We start from the raw sequence: 21,280 nt of genomic DNA on the forward strand, positions 1-21,280 counted from the left end.
ATTGATTAGAGGCTGCCCAGACGGCTTGGCTGGGCTGCAGGGAGGGAAGCTGAGCTCAGTGGAAACAATGCAACGGGGAACCCCAGGCTGGGGGCGGGGGAGCCCGGGAGGCAGAGCCCCAGGCAGGCGGGTCTGAGGGGGACCAAGGGGGCCAGAACCTGGACGGGCGGATGGGAGCTGAGGGGGACCTGGGCGGGGGGAGCATGGGATGAGGGGGAGCCCCAGGTGGGCAGATCCCCGGGTCCGGGGGGTGCGGGCTGAGGGGGAGCCTCGGAAGGGCCTAGCCCTGGGCAGGGGCGAGCTCTGAGAGGGGAACAAGGCCCGAAACGCGGTGCCCGGAGCAGCCCCTGCCCCCAGAGACAGCCAGACGGATGGCGGCAAAGTGCAGCAAGGGGCTGAGAGCTGGGCAGGCACCAGGACCCTCACCACGACCTGGGCAGCGTGTGAACAGGCGCCAGCTCACCCCGGGGCTCACAGCACCCTCCCCCGTTCACACGGAGACCCCCATCTTTGGTTTGATTCACGGCATTCATTGGGCAGAGGGGCCAGCAGGATGGGGGCTCACACCCCAATGGGGGTCACATGCTGCCTTGGGGTCGGCTCAGGCCGGAGTCTGCCCTGCCCAGAGGGGGAAGCTCTGTGTTGTGGGGCAGGCAGACTCTGCAGTGCTGGGGGGCTCTGTAGCGTGGGGTCATCTTGGTGTCTCCTCTGGGTCGGACGGTTTTGCTGTCACATCCCTGCCAGTTCTGGTTCTCGGGTCCCCCATGGTTCGGGGGAGCAGGGCCCTCGCAGAGCACTGGGGTGAGATGGGCTCCAGGCATCCAATCCCACCTTGTCTGGGCTCCCGCGCAGCGACACAAACACACCGAGGCTACGGGCCTGAGAAGCCAGCCCCATGCCCGTCGGCCCGCTCCGCCAGCCCTGCCGTTACCCCATACCACCTCCGCCAGCCCCATGCCCGTCGGCCCACTCCACCAGCCCTGCCGTTACCCCCATACCACCTCCGCCAGCCCTGCCGTTACCCCATACCACCTCCGCCAGCCCCATGCCCGTCGGCCCGCTCCGCCAGCCCCACTGCTACCCCCATACCACCTCCGCCAGCCCTGCCGTTACCCCATACCACCTCCGCCAGCCCTGCTACCCCGCCTCCGCCAGCCCTGCCGTTACCCCATACCACCTCCGCCAGCCCCATGCCCGTCGGCCCGCTCCGCCAGCCCCACTGCTACCCCCATACCACCTCTGCCAGCCCCATGCCCGTCGGCCCGCTCCGCCAGCCCTGCCGTTACCCCATACCACCTCTGCCAGCCCCATGCCCGTCGGCCCGCTCCGCCAGCCCTGCCGTTACCCCATACCACCTCTGCCAGCCCCATGCCCGTCGGCCCGCTCCGCCAGCCCCACTGCTACCCCCATACCACCTCTGCCAGCCCCATGCCCGTCGGCCCGCTCCGCCAGCCCCACTGCTACCCCCATACCACCTCCGCCAGCCCCATGCCCGTCGGCCCGCTCCGCCAGCCGCACTGCTACCCCCATACCACCTCCGCCAGCCCTGCCAGCCCCATGCCTGTCGTCCCGCTCCACCAGCCCTGCCGTTACCCCATACCACCTCCGCCAGCCCCATGCCTGTCGGCCCGCTCCGCCAGCCCCACTGCTACCCCCATACCACCTCTGCCAGCCCCATGCCCGTCGGCCCGCTCCGCCAGCCCCACTGCTACCCCCATACCACCTCTGCCAGCCCTGCCGTTACCCCATACCATCTCTGCCAGCCCCATGCCCGTCGGCCCGCTCCGCCAGCCCCACTGCTACCCCCATACCACCTCCGCCAGCCCTGCCGTTACCCCATACCACCTCCGCCAGCCCCATGCCCGTCGGCCCGCTCCGCCAGCCCCACTGCTACCCCCATACCACCTCCGCCAGCCCTGCCGTTACCCCATACCACCTCTGCCAGCCCCATGCCCGTCGGCCCGCTCCGCCAGCCCCACTGCTACCCCCATACCACCTCCGCCAGCCCTGCCGTTACCCCATACCACCTCTGCGAGCCCCACTGCTACCCCCATACCACTTCTGCCAGCCCCCTCTCTGCTCCCCCCACCTAGCCAAACCCCGTCCCACCAGCCTTGTGCCCAGGCCCTGGCTGGCTCAGGCTGTGGGGAGGGGACTCCCCGAAGCTGGTGCTGGGGGGTTGCCCCTTTAAGAGGGTGGGAGCAGATCCCATGGAAAGGCGGTTAATGTAAACGGGCCCTTATCCCACTCTCAGCCGGGCTTCCTGCTCCCAACTTCCCACTGAGATAAGGCAGGCTGTGCTGGCGCCAGCCACTCAACTCTGCTCCAGGCCCCGGCCCCACGGAGCCTCCGCACAGCGGGCCCTGCCGGAGCCGGGACAGTGCCAGGGGCAGCGCTTCTCCCGGGGCGGGCGGCATCTCTGGGGACACACAGGCCCCACCCCCAGCCTTCCCCCTGGGCTGCCCCCCAGTCGCCTGCACTCCCAGGCCCAGGCTGGCAGGGGGAGGCTGTGGCTGGGCTGCCCGGGCCAGGGCGGCCCCGCAGGGCCTGGCGCACGCCAAGCTGCGGGTCAGTGGCCAGTCGGGCTGTGACCTTTGCCGGAGCTCCAGCCAGTCTGGCCCCCGGTGCATTCCCGCCTCTGCAGCTTCCCCCGGCTCTTGGCAGAGCCGCGGGCGGGCGGGATCTTTGGGGGGCAGGCGACAGGAAACGGCCTGGAGTGGAGACAGGCCGAGAAAGCAGCTCTCTAAACAAGGAACTGAGTCACAGCCAGATAAACGGAGGGGAGGGGAGGACTGGCAGCAGGGGCTAGTGGTGAGAGCAGTGGGGGCTGGGAGCCAGGACTCCTGGGTTCTGTCCCTGTGTCTGGGAAGAGCATAGGGGCTAGCAGTGAGAGCAGGGGCAGACTGGGGACCAGGACTCCTGGGACCCTCAGACAAAGGTGCTACAGCACAGCTGTGCCCGAGCCCTCCCAGGGGCCCCCTGTGCTGCGGGAGGCAGTGGGGGGTTCCGACGCCAGTGCCTCTCATGCCCTTGTGCTCAGTTGTGGTACCGCTGGGCTGGCACAAGAACCCCGGCACCCTGGCTGCAGACCATCTACTCCTAGGGAGCCTTGCACCAGAGTGGGCTTCTTCTGCACTTCCTGCCCAAACCACTGGGCAGCGCTGCCTGGTGCTCAGCCCAGGGGCCCATCCCCTGCCCAGCCCCAGGGCGCCATGGCAGAGGGGGGACAGACGCTCTCTTGGGGGGTCGAGCCAGGTCCTGGCCCAGGGCATTTGGGCCCCCGTGAGCTGTGCAGAGCCCCCGTCCCAGGTCATTCCGCGTCTCCTTGCTCATGCCAGCTTCACTCTGAGCAGCGTCCCAGTGTGCTGGGCGAGGGACCTCTGCCCTCCCAAGCGGGGGCTAGCTGGGGGCGGGGGCTGGACCCGGGCCCATGCTGATAATGTCCCAAACACAGGAAGGAAAATTTGGATAAACAGCAGGAGCTTTGCAGGAAACTCGGCCCAGAGACTTGGCCGCCGTGGGCCCTGCTCCCCACCCCCGACAGCCCCTACCAGCTCCCAGGCCCGGCCGGGGTAGATGTTTGGAAGGTTCATTGGGCCTGGTGTCAGGGCAGCTGAAGCAGGTGGATGGAGCCACCTGGGGCCCAGCTGCGCCTGGTGAGCACAGCCCGTCAGAGGCACCCCCAGCCCACACACAGTCAGCACTCGGAGCGGTCACGCATTGCCCAGGTTTATTGGGGAGCACTGGGCCGGGGGCCTGGCACCCACCGTCGAGTCCCATTCCCGTCCCGTCGGGGCTGGAGAGCCGAGATGCCAACTAGAGGGGAGAAAACAAAGCCAGTAGCCAAGGCTCGGACGCAGCCTGGAGCCCACCCGTCCCACCCCGGTGAGACGGCACCTCCCACTGCCCTGGGGACCCTGCTGAGCAGAGGACACAGCCCATCCCCCAGCCCGGAGTCCAGGTGCCACCTCCCTCACTGGGCCCCACAGCCCAGGGGGCTGAGCTGAGCCCCCTCCTCCTGGCTGCACCCCAGAGCCCACTCAGCCCCCTGTGGCATCGTGGGAAAGAGGCGCTCAGGCCAGGCCAGGTGCCAGGCCCTGCTGGCGGAGGCGGAGCCAGGCTGGCGCACGCTGGTATTTGGGAAGGAAGGAAGGTGCCTTTGGAGTCCCATGCTGATGGCTCTGAACTGCGTGGCCCTGGGGTGGCCAGGCCAGCCCGACCGGTTCACCTGTTGGCCCTCACTAGCCGCAGACAAGGGTGCTGGGGGAGACACTTGTGGATTTACCTGCTGGGGGTAGAGATGCCCCAGCCTGGCTGGTGGCACCCGCTAGATCCTGGCCCCCTTCTCTGACCAGTGTCAAGGCTGGGGGACATTCGTACCCACCTCCTACGGGCTCAGGCCGTGCCAAAGGGTCCCTCTGGTGGGAGCTCCGTCCGTTCCAGGCCCCCCAGCAGCATGGGGTCAGGCGACCAGAGAGCGCAGCCAGTGGGTCCAGCCCTGCGGAGGGCCAGGGGGGCTGGGAGGACAAGCACACGGCACACGAGGGGGTCGGGGGGGCTAGTCCAGAAGTTCCTTGATGCACCAGCAGCACAGCAGGACGTAGGCGCACTCCCGCAGCACGTCCAGCAGCCAGTAGCTGAGATTCAGCCCCACGGGGCCCTTGGGGAGGGGCCCCGGCAGCACCATGCCCCGAACCGCCCGTCGCAGGGGGTAGGGGGCCAGCTGCGCCAGGGGGTAGCGGGTCAGGGCCCGGGGCTGCCAGGCCAGGCGTCTGCCCAGGAGATGCATCGTGCGGGAATGAGCCGCCGCCTGACCCAGTCCAGTCCCTTGTGCAAAGGCTGGAAGCTGCTGGATTCTTTGCAGCTCAAAGGGCTGCATGAATAGGGCCTCGGGCAGGGTGGGGGAGGGGCTGCTGCCTGCGCCAGGCCTGGGCATTTTGCTGCCTGAGCAGGTCTGCTTGCTCCTGCCCCCGGGGGGCCTGGCCTCCAACCAGACTGAACCTGCTGGAAAAGGGGGGCAGCCTCCCTAGGGGACCCCCCCCTTGGGCAGGACACTGGGACCCTGGGCCGGGCGCTCACCCAGGGAGAGTGCGAGATGGTGCCAGGGGCAGAGGCTGCCAGAGACCGAGCAGCACTGGCTGGGCTCTAGCTGTGGCCAATGGTCCCAGGGAGGGGTCAGATTCCCTGCACATCCCATCTCCCAGAGTCCTCTGCCCTCCTCAGGCCAGACTGCCATGGACCCAGGAGGAACTGGGACTGTCCTTACTGTGGGCTGTGAATGCTGGGGAGCGGGGTTGGCCTGGGAGGACAGTCTGCGGGGGGGGGGGGGGGGAATGGGAGAATGGGTGGAGGGAGGAAACCTGACCAGGTAACGTGAGAACCCAGGAAGAGGGGAGAGGCCAGGTGACACCTCTGCCCAGGAAGCTGAACAAAGAGGTGGGGAGGAGACGCTGAGGGAGAGAGTTTCAGGAGGTGGCTGGGGAATGGAGGAGAGCCCAAATGGGGCTCTGACCCCCCAATGGGGCTATGGTGCCCCTGGGACCCCAAGATGGACCTAATTGGGGGGGATCCTGTTGTCTGTACCTGCAAGACCTGACTTGGACTGTGTTCCTGGTGTCTAATAAACCTTCTGCTTTACTGGCTGGCTGAGAGTCCTGGTGAATCGCAGGAAGCCGGGGGTCCAGGGCCTTGTCTCCCCCACACTCCATGACAACCCACTGACCCACACTGTAGGGGCGACGCTCTGAGCCCACTGGGAGCCGGCATGGGCAGGAGACGCAGGCAGGAGGCTGAGCGCAGCGGGTTTATTCATAGGGCCCCCGGGCCCTCCGTCCACATGTCCCAGTCAGCAGTGCCCAGTGGGCGGAGGTGCACCCCACGCCCTGCTCCAGAGGTCTGGGAGGCAGGGCCCAAGGCCGAGGAGGGGCAGAGCCGCGGGTGGGGTGTCCCGACAACAGTGCCCGGGGAAGCAGCCCGCGCTCAGCCCAGTGCGCCGCCGAGCGGAGGGCCCGCCTGGCAGGGCCTCACTGGCGCGAGGTGCGCTCCTCCTCCTCGTTCTCCAGCAGGTAGGCCGGCTGGTAGCTCTCCTGGCCCAGCGCGTTGGTGTAGCGCAGCGCCGGGTTCTTCTGCGTGTTGCTCATGCTGCCCAGGGAGGTGTAGCTGCAACAGGAGGAGGGGGGCTGTGAGCAGGGCGGGGGCACGAGGGGTCCTAGATGCCAGGCGTTGCCTAGCGCCTCCTTCTGTGCTAAAAAGCCCCTGCACAATCCTGGAGGGGGCGAGTCCGGCCAGGCATCTGACCTCATGCACTGTGCCACCCCGTCCTGCCACCTCCTCAGCTCCCCTCCCACTGCCCAGCTCTCACTCCACCCCCCAGACCCTGGGCAACACCTGACTGATGGGGACCCCCTGGGCCATGGAGCCCAGCCCAGCTGGTCCTTCTGGACGAGGGCTCGGGGAGCAGTGACAGGGTTGGGGGAGGGGAGGCCCAGCACCCCCGAGCCGGGCTCTTACCCCTTGTCATACAGGATGCAGTACGGGACGAAGAGCGTGCGCAGGAACTGCCAGATGTCCCGGTACGTCCAGTCCTGGAGGCAGAACAGAGGTCACGGCAGCAGCTGCGCGGAGCCCTCGGCTCCCCCGCCCCTCGTTTGAGGCCAGCTGGCTGTGTGGGGCTCAGCCAGTCTCCAAGCCACTGGCATCCCTTCCCCAAAGGCACCGGGACTGTCACTGTCCCCCCAACGCCTTCCCTCTCGGACACCGACCATCCCCTCAGCATGGCCAGCTGGGGTGGGGGGCCAAACAACAGGGCACTGCAAAGTTGGGTGGGGAGCCACAGGGCCCGGACATGGCACACAGAAGAGAAGGGAGCCACAGGGCCTGGACCCGGACACACGGAGGGGCGGGGAGCCACAGGGCCTGGACCCGGACACACGGAGGGGCGGGGAGCCATGGGGTGCAGACATGGGCACATGGCAGGGCAGGGAGCCGTGGGGCGCGGACCCAGGGACACAGCAGGGCAGGGAGCTGTGGGGCGCGGACCCAGGGACACAGCAGGGCGGGGAGCCGTGGGGCGCGGACGCGGGCACATGGCAGGACGGGGAGCTGTGGGGCGCGGACCCAGGGACACAGCAGGGCAGGGAGCCGTGGGGCGCGGACACGGGCACATGGCAGGACGGGGAGCTGTGGGTTGCAGACCCAGGGACACAGCAGGGCAGGGAGCTGTGGGGCGCGGACACGGGCACATGGCAGGACGGGGAGCTGTGGGGTGCAGACCCCGGGACACAGCAGGGCAGGGAGCGGTGGGGCGCGGACCCAGGGACGCAGCAGGGCAGGAGGGACACAGCAGGGCAGGGAACTGTGGGGCACATGGCAGAGCTGTGGGGCGCGGACCCAGGGACACAGCAGGGCAGGGAGCCGTGGGGCGCGGACGCGGGCACATGGCAGGACGGGGAGCTGTGGGGCGCGGACCCAGGGACACAGCAGGGCGGGGAGCTGTGGGGCGCGGACCCAGGGACACAGCAGGGCAGGGAGCTGTGGGGCGCAGACCCAGGGACACAGCAGGGCAGGGAGCTGTGGGGCGCGGACCCAGGGACACAGCAGGGCGGGGAGCCGTGGGGCGCGGACGCGGGCACATGGCAGGACGGGGAGCTGTGGGTTGCAGACCCAGGGACACAGCAGGGCAGGGAACTGTGGGGCGCGGACGCGGGCACATGGCAGGACGGGGAGCTGTGGGGCGCGGACCCAGGGACACAGCAGGGCAGGGAGCTGTGGGGCGCGGACCCAGGGACACAGCAGGGGTGGGAGCTGTGGGGCGCGGACCCAGGGACACAGCAGGGCGGGGAGCTGTGGGGCGCGGACCCAGGGACACACGGCAGGGCGGGGAGCGGACGCGGGCACATGGCAGGGCAGGGAGCTGTGGGGCGCGGACCCAGGGACACACGGCAGGGCGGGGAGCGGACCCGGGCACACCGTAGCTTTAATTCCTAGCCCAGGTTTTTTGGAGCTTGTCTGAAAGGTCCGTCCGGAGAACTAGCTTGGGACTGGATCGCTGCTGGGAAGGGCCTGAGACAACCCACAGGGGTTAGAGTCTGAGGGGGGTGTGGAGACGGTGCTGCCCAGGGGAGGCAGGAGGGATGCCGTGGGGAGGGGAGAGGTGGGGTAGGAGGAAGTGCCGGACAGGAGAGGGGGACTAAGGTCTCATCCCTTAGACCCGATTCCCAGCCCCGCTGCTCTAACCCACTAGAGCCAACTGCCCTCCCAGAGCTAGAAGAGAACCCAGGAGTCCTGGCTCCCTGCCCTGTATTCCAACCGCACTTCTCTGCCCCACTAGTAGCAGCCCTAGTGCCATGACGCACCAGCAGGGGGTTCACCCGCATGTACTCGGGCCAGCCGGGGTCGGTCATACACATGGGCGTCAGAGTGCGGGAGTAGGGATCGGTCCTCCTCGTCCCCATCAGCACGGCCTGCAGCTGGGGGTGCTGGGCCTTCAGGTCTGCTAGTGCCTGCTGGATGTGCCCCTGCACTGTGCAGAGGCCGAGGTCATACCTGGCACGCAGAAAGAGCAGCAGGGGACACAACATTCAAGGGTGGGAAAGCCCCGTGGGGAAGTCAAGGCCCCCACCCCAGTGAATTGGTTGGTTCATAAGAGTGTATGAACGGCCACACTGGGTCTGACCAATGGGCCCTCTAGCCCAGTGTTCTGTCTTTTGACAGTGGCCCGTGCCTGATGCTTTGCAGGGAATGAACAGAACAGGGCAAGGATCCAGTGATCCATCCCCTGCTGTCTCCAGTCCCAGCTTCTGGCAGTCAGAGGTTTAGGGACACCCAGAGCATGGGGGATTCCCAACACTGCACACTGAGGACTACCCACAATGACTCCAAGAACTCTCTTGACTGGTAACAGCTAATTTAGACCCCATCACTGTGTATGTAGAGTTGGGATTATGTTTTCCAATGTGCATCACTCTGCATTTATCAACATGGAATTTCATCTGCCATTTTGTTACTATGTCACCCAGTTGTGCAATCCCTTTGTAACTTGTTTGACTTAACGATCTCCAGTAATTTAGTATCATCTGCAAACTTGGCTACCTCACCGCTAACCCTCTTTTTCCAGATCATTTAGGAGTATGTTGACCAGCACTGGTCCCAGTACAGACCCCTGCTATTTACCTCTGTCCACTGTGAAAGCTGAGCATTTATTCCTACCCTTTGTTTCCTATCTTGTAACCAGTTACTGATCAGACCTTCTCTCCTATCCCCTGACTCTCTGCTTTGCTCAAGAGCCTTTGGTGAGGGACCTTGTGAAAGACTTTCTGAAAGTCCAAGTTCATTATATCGACTAGATCACCCTTGGCCATGTTTGTTGACCCCTCAAAGAATTTGAATAGTGCTGAGGCATGATTCGCCTTCACAAAAGCCGTGTTGACTCTTCCCCAACCTGCCATGTTCAGCTCTGGGTCTGATCATTCTGCTCTCTACTGGGGTTTCAACCAACTTGCCTGGTACTGAAGTTAGGCTCACCAGCCTGTAAGTGCCAGGGTTGCCTCTGAAGCCCATCCTGCCTGGGCTGTTCCACTGCAGGGAAGTGGGGAGCTACCTGGAAATACAGCCCCCCTCTCTTACCTCTGGGTGGTGGCCTGAATGAACTGCTCCATCTCGGGGAAGGGGGACACAATGCGAATATAGAGCACCTGCAGCTTCTCCTCCCGCTGTGGGAATCGCCTGGAGAGAGAGACATCCGTCACCATGACTCACCATCCCCAGCCGCCTGGCCTGGCCTGCACAGGGCCATGCAGCGAGTCAGTGACAGAGCTGGGACCAGACCCCAGGAGTCCAGGGAATTATACACCAATCAGACCAACTTCAGTTCCTGGAACATGCTATTAAACTATCAACTTGTGAGCACCCAGAGGAGATCAGGGCGATAAGGAACAGCCAGCATGGATCTGTCACAAACAAGTCATGCCAGGCCAGCCCAATTTCCCTCTCTGACAGGGATGGGGGAAGCAGGTCATGTGAGAGATCTTGAATTTAGTGAGGCTTTTGACACAGTCCCACATGACATTCTCACAAGCAAGCCAGGGTCTAGACGGAACGACTATAAGGTGGGTGCACAACTGGCTCAAAGGCCGTCTTCAGACAGTAGTTAGTGACTCACTGTCAGAGTAGGAGGGCGTCTCTAGGGGGTCCTGCAGGAGTTGGGCCTGGCTCTGGTACCGCTCAGTATTTTCATTGCTGACTGGGATAACGGAGCAGAGCACACGCTTATCAAATATGTGGATGACACCAAGCTGGGAGGGGTTGCAAGCACTTGGGGGGACGGGATTATTGTTCACAATGAGCTTGACAAAATTGGAGAATGAATCTGAAATCAACACGATGAAATTCAGAAAAGACAAGGACAAAGCACAACAGTCAGGAAGGGAAAACCAAATGCACAGCTACAAACGGGCACTAGCCGGGGGGAGGGTTGCACGGCTGGATAGGGTCTGGGGCTTACAGCGGACCACAAACTGAATAGGAGTCAACAAAATGATGCAGCCGCAAAAAAAGTCCATTACTAGGGCACATTCCTGGGAGCGTCGTGTGTAAGTGTCCCACTCCGCTCGGCACTGCTGAGGCCCCAGCTGTCCTGTGTCCAGTTCTGGGTACTGCACTGTGTGACAAAGTGGGGGATTTTCTTGTTTTTCCAGTGGGTTGCATGCAGAGGGGGTGGGACTCAGTTTCCCTGGGTGTTACTGGTTTAACGAGGTGAGGGGAGAGGGAGTTTGTTGTTATAGAGGATCAGAGAGGGAACTTGGGACCCCAGCCAATGGCCTGGAGGATGGAGACCCCAGTGACTGGTGACCTGGCGACCCAGAGGCCCAGCTCAGGAGTCACAGCCGGTTCTGGCCAGTGGGAGGACAATGGGCTGCGGGGAGAGGACCCCGGTGACCTGACCAGCCGGTTCCAGCCAGAGGGGCCAGAGGACAGAAGAGGGGAGAGAAGGCCCAGGAGACCCTGTTTACCTGGAGAGAAGACAACGGACAGAGGGGGCTTGGGGACGGTGATATCAGATTCCCCTCTGGGAAGCAGGGAGGCTCTGGGCTGGAGAGGGGGAGGAGGCAGAGCCCACCTGGATGCAGGGGAGACTGAGATGTGCTGTGCTGAGGGAGGCCAGGCCTTTAAGGAAGATGGGGACAAACTGGAGGGCCCAGAGGAGAGCCCCAAAACTGATCGAAGGTTTAGAAAACCTCACCTGGGAGGAAAGGCTCAAAAAATGGGGCACGTTGAGTCTCAAGAAAAGACGACTGAGGAGGGACCTGAGAGCAGTCTGCAAATCTGTGGAGGCTGCTATAAAGATAGGAATCGATTGTACTCCACCTCCATGAAATGTAATGTGGATAAATGTAAAGTGATGCACATTGGAAAAAATAACCCCAACTATACATACAACATGATGGGGGCTAATTTAGCTACAACGAGTCAGGAAAAAGATCTTGGAGTTATCGTGGATAGTTCTCTGAAGATGTCCACGCAGTGTGCAGAGGCGGTCAAAAAAGCAAACAGGATGTTAGGAATCATTAAAAAGGGGATAGAGAATAAGACTGAGAATATATTATTGCCCTTATATAAATCCATGGTACGCCCACATCTCGAATACTGTGTACAGATGTGGTCTCCTCACCTCAAAAAAGATATTCTAGCACTAGAAAAGGTTCAGAAAAGAGCAACTAAAATGATTAGGGGTTTAGAGAGGGTCCCATATGAGGAAAGATTAAAGAGGCTAGAACTCTTCAGTTTGGAAAAGAGAAGACTAAGGGGGGACATGATAGAGGTATATAAAATCATGAGTGATGTTGAGAAAGTGGATAAGGAAAAGTTATTTACTTATTCCCATAATACAAGAACTAGGGGCCACCAAATGAAATTAATAGGCAGCAGGTTTAAAACAAATAAAAGGAAGTTCTTCTTCACGCAGCGCACAGTCAGCTTGTGGAACTCCTTACCTGAGGAGGTTGTGAAGGCTAGGACTATAACAATGTTTAAAAGGGGACTGGATAAATTCATGGTGGCTAAGTCCATAAATGGCTATTAGCCAGGATGGGTAAGAATGGTGTCCCTAGCCTCTGTTCGTCAGAGGATGGAGATGGATGGCAGGAGAGAGATCACTTGATCATTGCCTGTTAGGTTCACTCCCTCCGGGGCACCTGGCATTGGCCACTGTCGGTAGACAGATACTGGGCTAGATGGACCTTTGGTCTGACCCGGTACGGCCGTTCTTATGTTCTTATGTTCACTGGAGGCAGGACAAGTGGCGATGGGCTGAATCTGCAGCAGGGGAGATTCGGGAAAATCTTTCGGCCTCGAAGACAAGTTACACTCTGGAGCAGGAGGCAGCGGACTCTCTACCCCTGCAGAAGTTTCAGAAAGTTGGACAAACCCCCGTCAGAGACGGCCTAGCCTGACTTGGCCCTGCCTCAGCGCAGGGGGCTGGACTTGATGACTTTGTGGGGTCCCTTCCTGCCCCACATTTCTATGACGCTCCCCAGTAGCCCCCACTCCCCTTCCAGGGCTGGGAATAGAACCCAGGAGTCCTGACTCCCACCCCACTGCTCTACCTCCCTAGAGCCCACGTCCTCCTTTGGGCGCCATGCCCAGGGCAGCCCGCTGGGGCTCTGACGCAGGGTAGGGGGAGCGGCGGGTACCTCTGCACGGCGGCGTGGAACAGGTGCAGCAGGGCCGTGCAGTCCTTGCCCCCGTTGAAGCCCACGCAGATCTGGGCCAGGCTGAACCGATCCAAGGCCTCTTCGATGGTCCGGAGCGCTGCTGCCACCCTCTGGCCCAGGGCGGAACCTGCCGCAGAGGAGAGGAGTCAGCGAGCGGGGACTGGGCTTGGTGCAGGTCGGAGCCTCCCGCCCCCCTTTCCCCACCTGCTGCACGGAGTCTCGCTCTGGGACGAGGCAGGAGCAGCAGCCAGCAGGGTAGGTCCCAGCCTCTCAAAGCCTGGGGCTGCCCCATCTGGGAGGTTGCTGGTTACACTCCTGCGAGCACTCCCCTGCTCCCCATCACGTTTGATACCCACCACCCGTCCCCCGCTCTCCACAGGGCCCCGGAAGCCTGGCTTGGGGGGGGGGTCTGAATGGGGTTAGCAAAACCATCCTTGAGATCCATCCCCGTCAGCCTCGGGCCTGGCCTGTGCCGGGAGGAAGGGGCCCACGCTGCGCTGACAGGTGCCCCTGCCCAGCTCTGTTGACTCTGTCAGCGCGGGGGACATTTCAGCAACGCAGCTCTGCTGGCACGAGCCCTCGCAGACACATTTATACTGGCCGAACCGTGCCGGTGCGGGGAACTGGCACAATCTATGCCACCCTAAGCAGAGTCCTGCCAATGCTGCCACACCGGGAGGGCACGGCTGCTCTCGCTAGACTGGCATTGACGAGGCCTGCCTGATCCCCAAGGACATGGAGGCTCCAGAGACCTTCTCCACCATGATTAGCAGCACATTACAGCTGTGCCTACAGGCCCCACCCATTGCGCCAGGCGCTGCATGGACACGGAGGGGGACAGTCCCTGTCCAACGAGCTCACAGGCTGAACGGACAGGCTGCTTTTATCGACAGGGACCCAGAGAAGGGAGAGGCAGTGAGTGGCCCATGTCATACCGAACCAGTGGCAGAGCTGGGATTTGAATCCAGACCCCAGGCCAATGCTGTGACCACACGACCAGGCAGCTCCCTCTCCACGGCAGCCCAGCTCAGTCACGACCAGCAGTGACTCCATGGTGACTGCTGGCCTGTGCACAATGGGTTGGGGACCAGCCTGGAGCCAGACAGGTGCTCACATCTGAACCCACCAGGGCTGGCAGCCTCCACAGAGGCCCAGGTCTGACTGAACCCCCCCTTCAAACTGTTCCCTGCAGGTCCGGGCTCAGGCAGGTGGGTGGGAAGCACCATGAGGGAGCCTGGTGCTTCGGTTGCTCCTATTATATGCAGCAGGACCAAGCCCCAGAGCCACAGGCCCCTGTAGCTACTCCAGCCAGGCCATACCAGACTCAGCCAGGGCATACACGTCCGTGGCTGCCCGCGCCACAGGGTCTGTCACCAGGGGCACGACCAGCGCAGGGCGTAGGTTCTGCATCAGGAAGCTGTAAGCTTCCTCCAGGTGCTGCTCAGACTCCGAGTCCAGGGTCAGCCTCACGCGGTAGTAGTTGTTGACCCAGTCAGGGTAGGAGCCCAGGTGTGTGTGGCGCCCAAAGCAGGCGTTGGCCTGGTTGAGCATGGGTGCCAGGAGCGTCTCATCGGCACTGACGTAGATCTCCCGGGAGTGGAAGCGGGTCTGCTCATTGCGGAAGAGGTGGCCGAGCCCCTCCAGCGCCCGCTCCATCAGCACCGGGATGCCCGGGAAGACGTAGACGTTGCGCACGCTGACAAGGGGGTATTTCATGGCATCGCCCGTCCTCTTGTCCGTGCCGTAGTTGAGCAGCGAAGACTCAGGGACGTGCGCCAGCTTCATCTCAGGGCAATGCACGTCCGTCTTGCCAAAGAACCTGTGCACCAGGGCGACCAGCTCTGGGTGGGGGCAAACCTGCTCCCCAAACGCTTTGGCCACCGCCTCAAAGGTCACATCATCGTGGGTGGGGCCAATGCCCCCTGATGTCAGCACATAGGTGAACTTGGCTGCGAAGGAGGAGATCTCCGTGGCGATGGTATCGACGTCATCAGGGACCACGGAGATTCTGGCAACTTTCACCCCCAGCGACCGCAGCTTCCGGCACATGAAGAAGGAGTTTGTGTCCTGGGTGAGTCCCTGGAGGCAAAAATATTGTGAGATGACCCCAGCCAGCAAAGCGGTGGCGCATCACCACTGGCCACATGCTGCAGAACTAGGAGATGCCTCAGGGGGTGGAGGGCGGGGAGCGGGCAGGCAGGGAGCCAGGACTTCTGGGTTCCATCCCTGTCTCTGGGAGGGAGAGGGGACTAGTGGTTAGAGTGGGGGGGCTGGGGCGCTGGGAGCCTGGACTCCTGGGTTCCATCCCTATCTCTTGGAGGGAGAGGGGACTAGTGGTTAGAGCGGGGGGGCTGGGAGCCTGGACTCCTGGGTTCCATCCCTGTCTCTGGGAGGGAGAGGGAACTAGTGATTAATGCCTGGGACTTTTCAGACCCTCATGGGGAAGGTGCTGTCATTGAACATTTACCAGCCTGTGCACTTTGACCTCCCCACAATGGGGATGTCCTAGCTAGGCCCCTCAATAAAGCTCGACTGGGACTCTAAGGTGAGTTCCACTAGCTTAGGGCTAAATGGGGGCCCCTCCACCCTGCTGAGTAGGCCCGGGTCGACCAGCAGCGTGAGGAGCTACCAAGGTGAGCACGGGTGATGCAATCTGGCCAAGCGTGGGGGAAGACAAAGTTCACGGCCAGCCTGAGAAATTGTTGTCCCAGTCTCTGTCGATCTGGAGCCTGACCCCAAACGGTGCGACACGGGTGTGGCGCAGAGGACAGAGCAGCTGGGGAGTGCACAGTGCAGCGCCAGTATTGTACCTTCAGGATCTCATCTCCGATGATGATGATCCCGGCTGTGACGGCGTCGTGGCCATTCTGCACAGGGAGGGTGCTGCTCTGCGCAGCCATGGCTTGGAAAGGCCAGCTCTCCCGTCCCACCCGCCCAATGCTCCTGCAGATCCTGAGGGCCCAGTGCATGGGCACCCACAGTCAGGTCCCTCCAGTCTAGAGATGACACCCAGGCATCTCCAGGACAACAGCACCTGCAACCAAACATCAGAGCGCTCACAAGGATGCTAAGGCCGCATGAATATGAATGCCCAAGAGAGCACAGAAATGGCCTAAAGGAGAGCGACTGGGTATGAGAGCCAGAAACAAAGGGTCAGACAATGAGTGGGGGCACAGCTGGGAAAAAAACCCAGGAGTCCTGGTTCTCAGCCCCCAACCACTAAACCCCACTATCCTCCAAAAGCCCAGGAGAGAACCCAGGAGTCCTGCCTCCTAGCCCCCCCTGCCCTCCCACTCTAACCACCAGCCCCCACTCCCCTCCCCGAGCCAGGGAGAGAACTCAGGACTCTTGGCTCCCAGCCCCCCCCTGCTCTAACCACCAGCCCCCACTCCCCTCCCAGAGCCGGGGAGAGAACCCAGGAGTCCTGGCTCCCAGCCCCTCCTGCTCTAACCACCAGCCCCCACTACTTCCCAGAGCTGGGGAGAGAACCCAGGAGTCCTGGCTCCCAGCCCCCACCTCCCTCCCAGAGCCGGGGAGAGAACCCAGGAGTCCTGGCTCCCAGGCCCCCCTGCTCTAACCCACCAGCCCCCACTCCCCTCCCAGAGCTGGGGAGAGAACTCAGGACTCCTGGCTCCCGGCCCCCCTCTCGAGCCAGGGAGAGAACCCAGGCGTCCGGCCACCCCCACCTGCTGGCAGCCCAGCGCCTCCAGTCCCAGCCCCGCCTCCCCAGCCCACAGCGAGTGAAGCTTCGCCTCCGTCGACCCTCTCTCCTTTCATTGGATAGTCAGGATGCCAGTCAGTAGACAAGAAGACTGTGAATGCGTTGATTGGCCAGTCTTGACACGGGAGAAAGTGACGTACATCAGAGCTTCTCAGGGCCGGGGCTGAACCATCGCAGCCCGTGGAGGGTTCCTCCCAGCCATGGAACGTCCTAGCAGCTGATTGGCCTGCATCCTCCCCGTGGGCGGGGCGCTGAGTTTCCTCCACGTTTTTCCGGCAGGGGGCGCTGGTGCAAAGGGCGTGGCCACAGTCCGAGCGTTGGGGGTGCGCAGACCGGGGTGTCCGTGGGACCCTTCCCTGGGCCCCCCCTGGTGCTGGGATCCCGGCACGCTGCAGGGATTGGGCTCGCTGCTCACCTGCCCCACAAGACCCCACCTCGGCACCCTTCCCTGGGACCCCCCCCGGTGCTGGGATCCCGGCACGCTGCAGGGATTGGGCTCGCTGCTCACCTGCCCCACAAGACCCCACCTCGGCACCCTTCCCTGCCCCCCACCCCGGTGCTGGATCCAGGCTCACTGCCCACCCCACGAGGCCCTACCTCGGCACCCTTCCCTGGGACCGTCCCCCCGCTGCTGGGATCCCGGCACGCTGCAGGGATTGGGCTCGCTGCCCACCTGCCCCACAAGACCCTACCTCGGCACCCTTCCCTGGGACCCCCCCCTGGTGCTGGGATCCCGGCACACTGCAGGGATTGGGCTCGCTGCCCACCTGCCCCACGAGGCCCTACCCCGTGCTGGGATCCCAGCACGCTGCAGGGATTGGGCTCGCTGCCCACCTGCCCCACAAGACCCTACCTCGGCACCCTTCCCTGGTGCTGGGATCCCGGCACACTGCAGGGATTGGGCTCGCTGCCCACCTGCCCCACCACGACACCCTTCCCTGGGCCCCCCCTGGTGCTGGATCCAGGCTCACTGCCCACCCCACGAGGCCCTACCTCAGTACCCTTCCCTGGGACCGTCCCCCCGCTGCTGGGATCCCAGCACACTGTAGGGCTGGGCAGCGAGCCCAATCCCATGGGGTCCTAGGCATGCACCCTTCCCTGTGAGTTTCATGGTACTGGGCTTGTGGCACAATGCAGGAAGTGGGCTTGCTACCCTTCTCTCCCTACAGCATGGGGCCCTGCCTATGGACACCAGGCTGGAGCTGGCTCTGGCAGACTGTTTCAGTATTATTAGCTGTTGGCAATTAGAGCTAGGGGCATAGCTCCTGCCCATACCACTTTACACTGAACCAGCTCCTTGCTTCACTGCTCAGTCGTGGCCCACTAAAAAGTTGCCAGTAAGGGGGCTGACTAGGGTTCAAGAGGGATAGCTCAGCGGTTTGAGCATTGGCCTACTAAACCCAGGGTTGTGAGTTCAATCCTCGAGGGGGCCATTTAGGGAACTGGGGTAAAAAATCTGTCTGGGGATTGGTCCTGCTTTGAGCAGGCGGTTGGACTAGATGACCTTCTGAGATCCCTTCCAACCCTGATATTCTATGAAGTCAGAGGCCTGCAGCTACCCAGAGTCAAGTGCTTGACCTGTTTCTCTATGAGCTAAGCAGAGGAGCTATACATCAACAGCTGATACAGACTCCAAGAAGGACATGGGTAATCTCCCCACTAGGAAAACCTGCCTTAGCCATCTAGTTAGACAGCAGGCTGCCTTCTAAACCAAGGGGGTCTCAAACTTTTGTACTGGTGACCCCTTTTACATAGCAAGCCTCTGAGTGTGACCCCCTTAAATATATAGTGTTTTTTAATTTATAACACCATTATAAATGCTGGAGGCAAAGCAGGGTTTGGGGTGGAGGCTGACAGTGACCCACTTAATAACCTTGTGACCCCCTAAGTGGTCCCAACCCCCAGATTGAGAACTCCTGTTCTAAACCTTGAATGCTACAGACCTAACCCTACTTAAACTCTTACTATGATTATTGCCTTGATGGACAGAAAGTGCATGTTAGGGCAACAAGGCTAATTTTGTAGACAAAGGGTGGGGGGCGTGTCTTAGATGGTTTTAGAGAAATGTTGGGTACTTAGTAGTGAGGTAATAAGCCTTTTAAAGAGTTAAATAGTCTCATCTCTTTTAGGAAAGATTTTCTGAGAGCAAATGAGATTAAGGCACATTACCAGAATCCTGCAAAGTTATTTCTCTCCACACATCTGTGGAGGATTGACACTTGAAACTAATGAAACAAAACAAAACAAAGGCATGTGTTAGCACCACCCACTCCAGGGGTGCGGGGGAGAATATCCAGTGTTTAGACAACAAAAGGTGGCAGAGGGGATTGTTTCAGATGAATGAGAGGAAACCCATGTATTTAAAAAAAAAACCTTCTTTATTGAAGGACTTCAACCACAGATTTTGAACAGACTTTCTAGAACTTTAAAAATTATTCAAAAATACAGATTCAAAAATACATATCAAACAGTGTTAAAGCAGATGCCAAGCAAGTGGATATAGTGTCCACCTGGAATAAAGTCCAACATACCCCCTGGAGTAAAAGGTACAAGCAGCAACTATCACATGCCAAACAACGTTAAAATATTTATGGTTCAACTGTTGAAGTCTAGATTTTGCAGTTAAAATCTCTCTGCTGAAGTAGAACTCAGGAGAGCATTGACACACTCAGTGGGTAAGAATCATTGGGTTCTATACAACAGGATATTTCATATGTAACGGCCAGACTCTAGTTTTGAGTCAAGTCATTTTCTACCAGCCACTATTGTCATGATGATTGGATTTGCTTGAAGTTAAATCGCCAGGAGTTTTAATGTATTGAAACATTTGTCAGATATTTTAAAACAGGAGACAAAACCCCCAAAGGTGCATGTATCTAAGAAAAGACAGAGAGGGGAGGTTCTATACACAGGTCAGACGTAACAGGTTCATTTTTCTGGCTTCTTTGGCAGTGGCCGTCGGAACAGCAGTATGTGAGGCTCTGAAAGGAGATGGAGAGCAGAGCATTAGGACAATCTGCAGGTTAAAATGCACAAGTGTTCTGTTCACTTATTCCCTAGTGTGCAATGTTTAGAGAGGGAATAAAACCACAGACCCGGAGCCCTGTAAATTGATACTGACAGTCTGATCTAATTTGCCAGAAGCCCCTTTAGCCAGGTGTGTCATTATATAGTCACGTTATAGATTATGTCTCCCCCATGAGCCAGCCAACAGCCCCAGAGATCAAATGTGCTCAAGCTTGCAGACAAAGGGAATCCCAGTTGGTTGACTACAGGACAACAATCCCATCTTGCTACAAAGATCACTTCTACAATACCCTGTCCCTCCGTGCCTCACTTGGCATACTAAGCACTCAGCCTCAGTTCTTTCCCCAGGCCAGTTGGGTGACAGCTCTACGGTAAACAGCAGCCCCACTAGCATGCAGCAGGGTTTATATCCAATTAAAGGGGGGCAGGGATTCTCCTAGGAAGGAACTGCAATAGCAGGAATCTCTAAATTCTGATTTTGAAGTGGGTGCTGTCTCTTTCTGCAAAGCTCATCGCCATTAGTAACAGAAGGCTCAGCCTGCTGCAGACTTTTAGTATTGCAGGAAATTGAGATGTTCCTGCTGTTGAGTCAGTAAACCAGCTGGGGGCCAAATTCCACTCTCCTTACTTATATTGAACTCTCACTGAAGTCATTATGATTACACATGTGAACGCAGCACAAAACCTGCCCCATATCCGGTACCCAGTATGATTTTGGCTTCCAGCCATCGGCTAGTGTGCCAAAACCCATCAAATCCAGCATCGTGAAGTCTTGGTTTTTGTTCTAACTAGAATGAATATAACTTTAATCAAGATCCCAGACTAGTAAAGTAGCCCATAGGCTTAGTGACGTGAATCATGGCCAACTAACCTGGTTCGTGGATCATATAATGGACCCAGCCTTGGCTCTGTTGAACTCCTAAGTTCCTCCATTCTGATTCAGACATCAGGTGTGTTTTAGGGACCAGTTTGGCTATATCCTTTGGTAACATCACATGCCTGCAAGCAGGAGGAAGAATACAAGATGACAACGCTGGAGGCAGGTACATTTCCCAGTTACCCAACAGCACTTCAATGGCTTGTTCTCCCAGGAGCCCCGGCTCTCTCTTTCTCCCCTTCCCCTAGGGTCACAGATGCCCAGGCCAGAAGGGACGGAGGATTGTTATCATTTAGCCCAGGGGTAGGCGACCTGCAGCCGGCGAGCTGATTTTCAGTGGCCCTCACACTGCCCGGGGCCTGGCTACCGCTCCGGGGGGGGGGGGCTCTGCGTTTCAGTTTAATTTTAAAGGACGCTTCCTACACATTTAAAAAGGTGATTGACTCGGCCAACAACACGAGTTCAGGTCTAGCGAGAGACCCGCAGACAGAGACCGGCTGAAAACAGCCACGTGCGGCGGCCGGAGAGTTAGAGGCGGGTGAGGCAGGGGGGCCGCGGGCCCCCGCCCCGGCCCGACCCCCTGGAGAACGGGGGGGGGAGGCCACGCGCGGCTCCCGGTTCACGCCCCGGGGCCCGCGCCCCGTTTCCAGGTGGGTTGTGCAGCCCCGGGGGCCCCGGCCTGGCCCCCGCCCCCGGCCGCGCGCCGGCCCCGCCCCCTCTCACCGATACTCGAACTCCTCGTCGTCGTACTTGTCCGAGTAATAGATCTGCTTGTGCGCCATGCTCCCGCGGTCCGCCCCCTTCCCGGCGGCCTCTGCGCGCTCCCGGGCCGTCGCGACGCCTTGGTAGGTCTCGCGCTGCCCTCCACCCGCCCCCACCGACCTCAACCGCCGCTTTCAAACGCCGCCGCCTCCCGCGCCCATTGGTCCAGCCGGAGGAGGCGGG

The 21,280-nt window shown here is 60.7% G+C and overlaps 2 protein-coding genes across 3 annotated transcripts; both read right to left on the reverse strand.

Annotated features, from left to right (window-relative positions):
- Window positions 1-5,790: 5,790 nt before the first annotated feature.
- FLAD1 (flavin adenine dinucleotide synthetase 1) lies at window positions 5,791-16,482 on the reverse strand. 2 transcript variants are annotated; one of them, XM_039512128.1, is made up of 8 exons: window positions 16,397-16,482; window positions 15,521-15,744; window positions 14,030-14,789; window positions 12,690-12,837; window positions 9,625-9,723; window positions 8,355-8,544; window positions 6,511-6,584; window positions 5,791-6,159 (listed from the first exon to the last, which is right to left on the reverse strand). In XM_039512128.1, exons 2-8 carry the CDS (start codon window positions 15,677-15,679, stop codon window positions 6,024-6,026), a joined length of 1,566 nt encoding a protein of 521 aa, XP_039368062.1. In that variant the 5' UTR covers window positions 15,680-15,744; window positions 16,397-16,482; the 3' UTR covers window positions 5,791-6,023. The 2 variants fall into 2 exon arrangements, with proteins under 2 accessions (XP_039368062.1, XP_039368061.1); XM_039512127.1 differs by lacking the exon at window positions 16,397-16,482 and having other exon boundaries at window positions 15,521-15,974.
- A 2,306-nt stretch (window positions 16,483-18,788) lies between these two features.
- CKS1B (CDC28 protein kinase regulatory subunit 1B) lies at window positions 18,789-21,216 on the reverse strand. The gene is made up of 3 exons (XM_039512543.1): window positions 21,059-21,216; window positions 20,330-20,457; window positions 18,789-19,412 (listed from the first exon to the last, which is right to left on the reverse strand). Exons 1-3 carry the CDS (start codon window positions 21,115-21,117, stop codon window positions 19,360-19,362), a joined length of 240 nt encoding a protein of 79 aa, XP_039368477.1. The 5' UTR covers window positions 21,118-21,216; the 3' UTR covers window positions 18,789-19,359.
- Window positions 21,217-21,280: the final 64 nt, after the last annotated feature.

This window comes from Mauremys reevesii, linkage group 24 (genome assembly GCF_016161935.1).
Source record: "Mauremys reevesii isolate NIE-2019 linkage group 24, ASM1616193v1, whole genome shotgun sequence".
Classification (NCBI taxonomy): domain Eukaryota; kingdom Metazoa; phylum Chordata; order Testudines; family Geoemydidae; genus Mauremys; species Mauremys reevesii.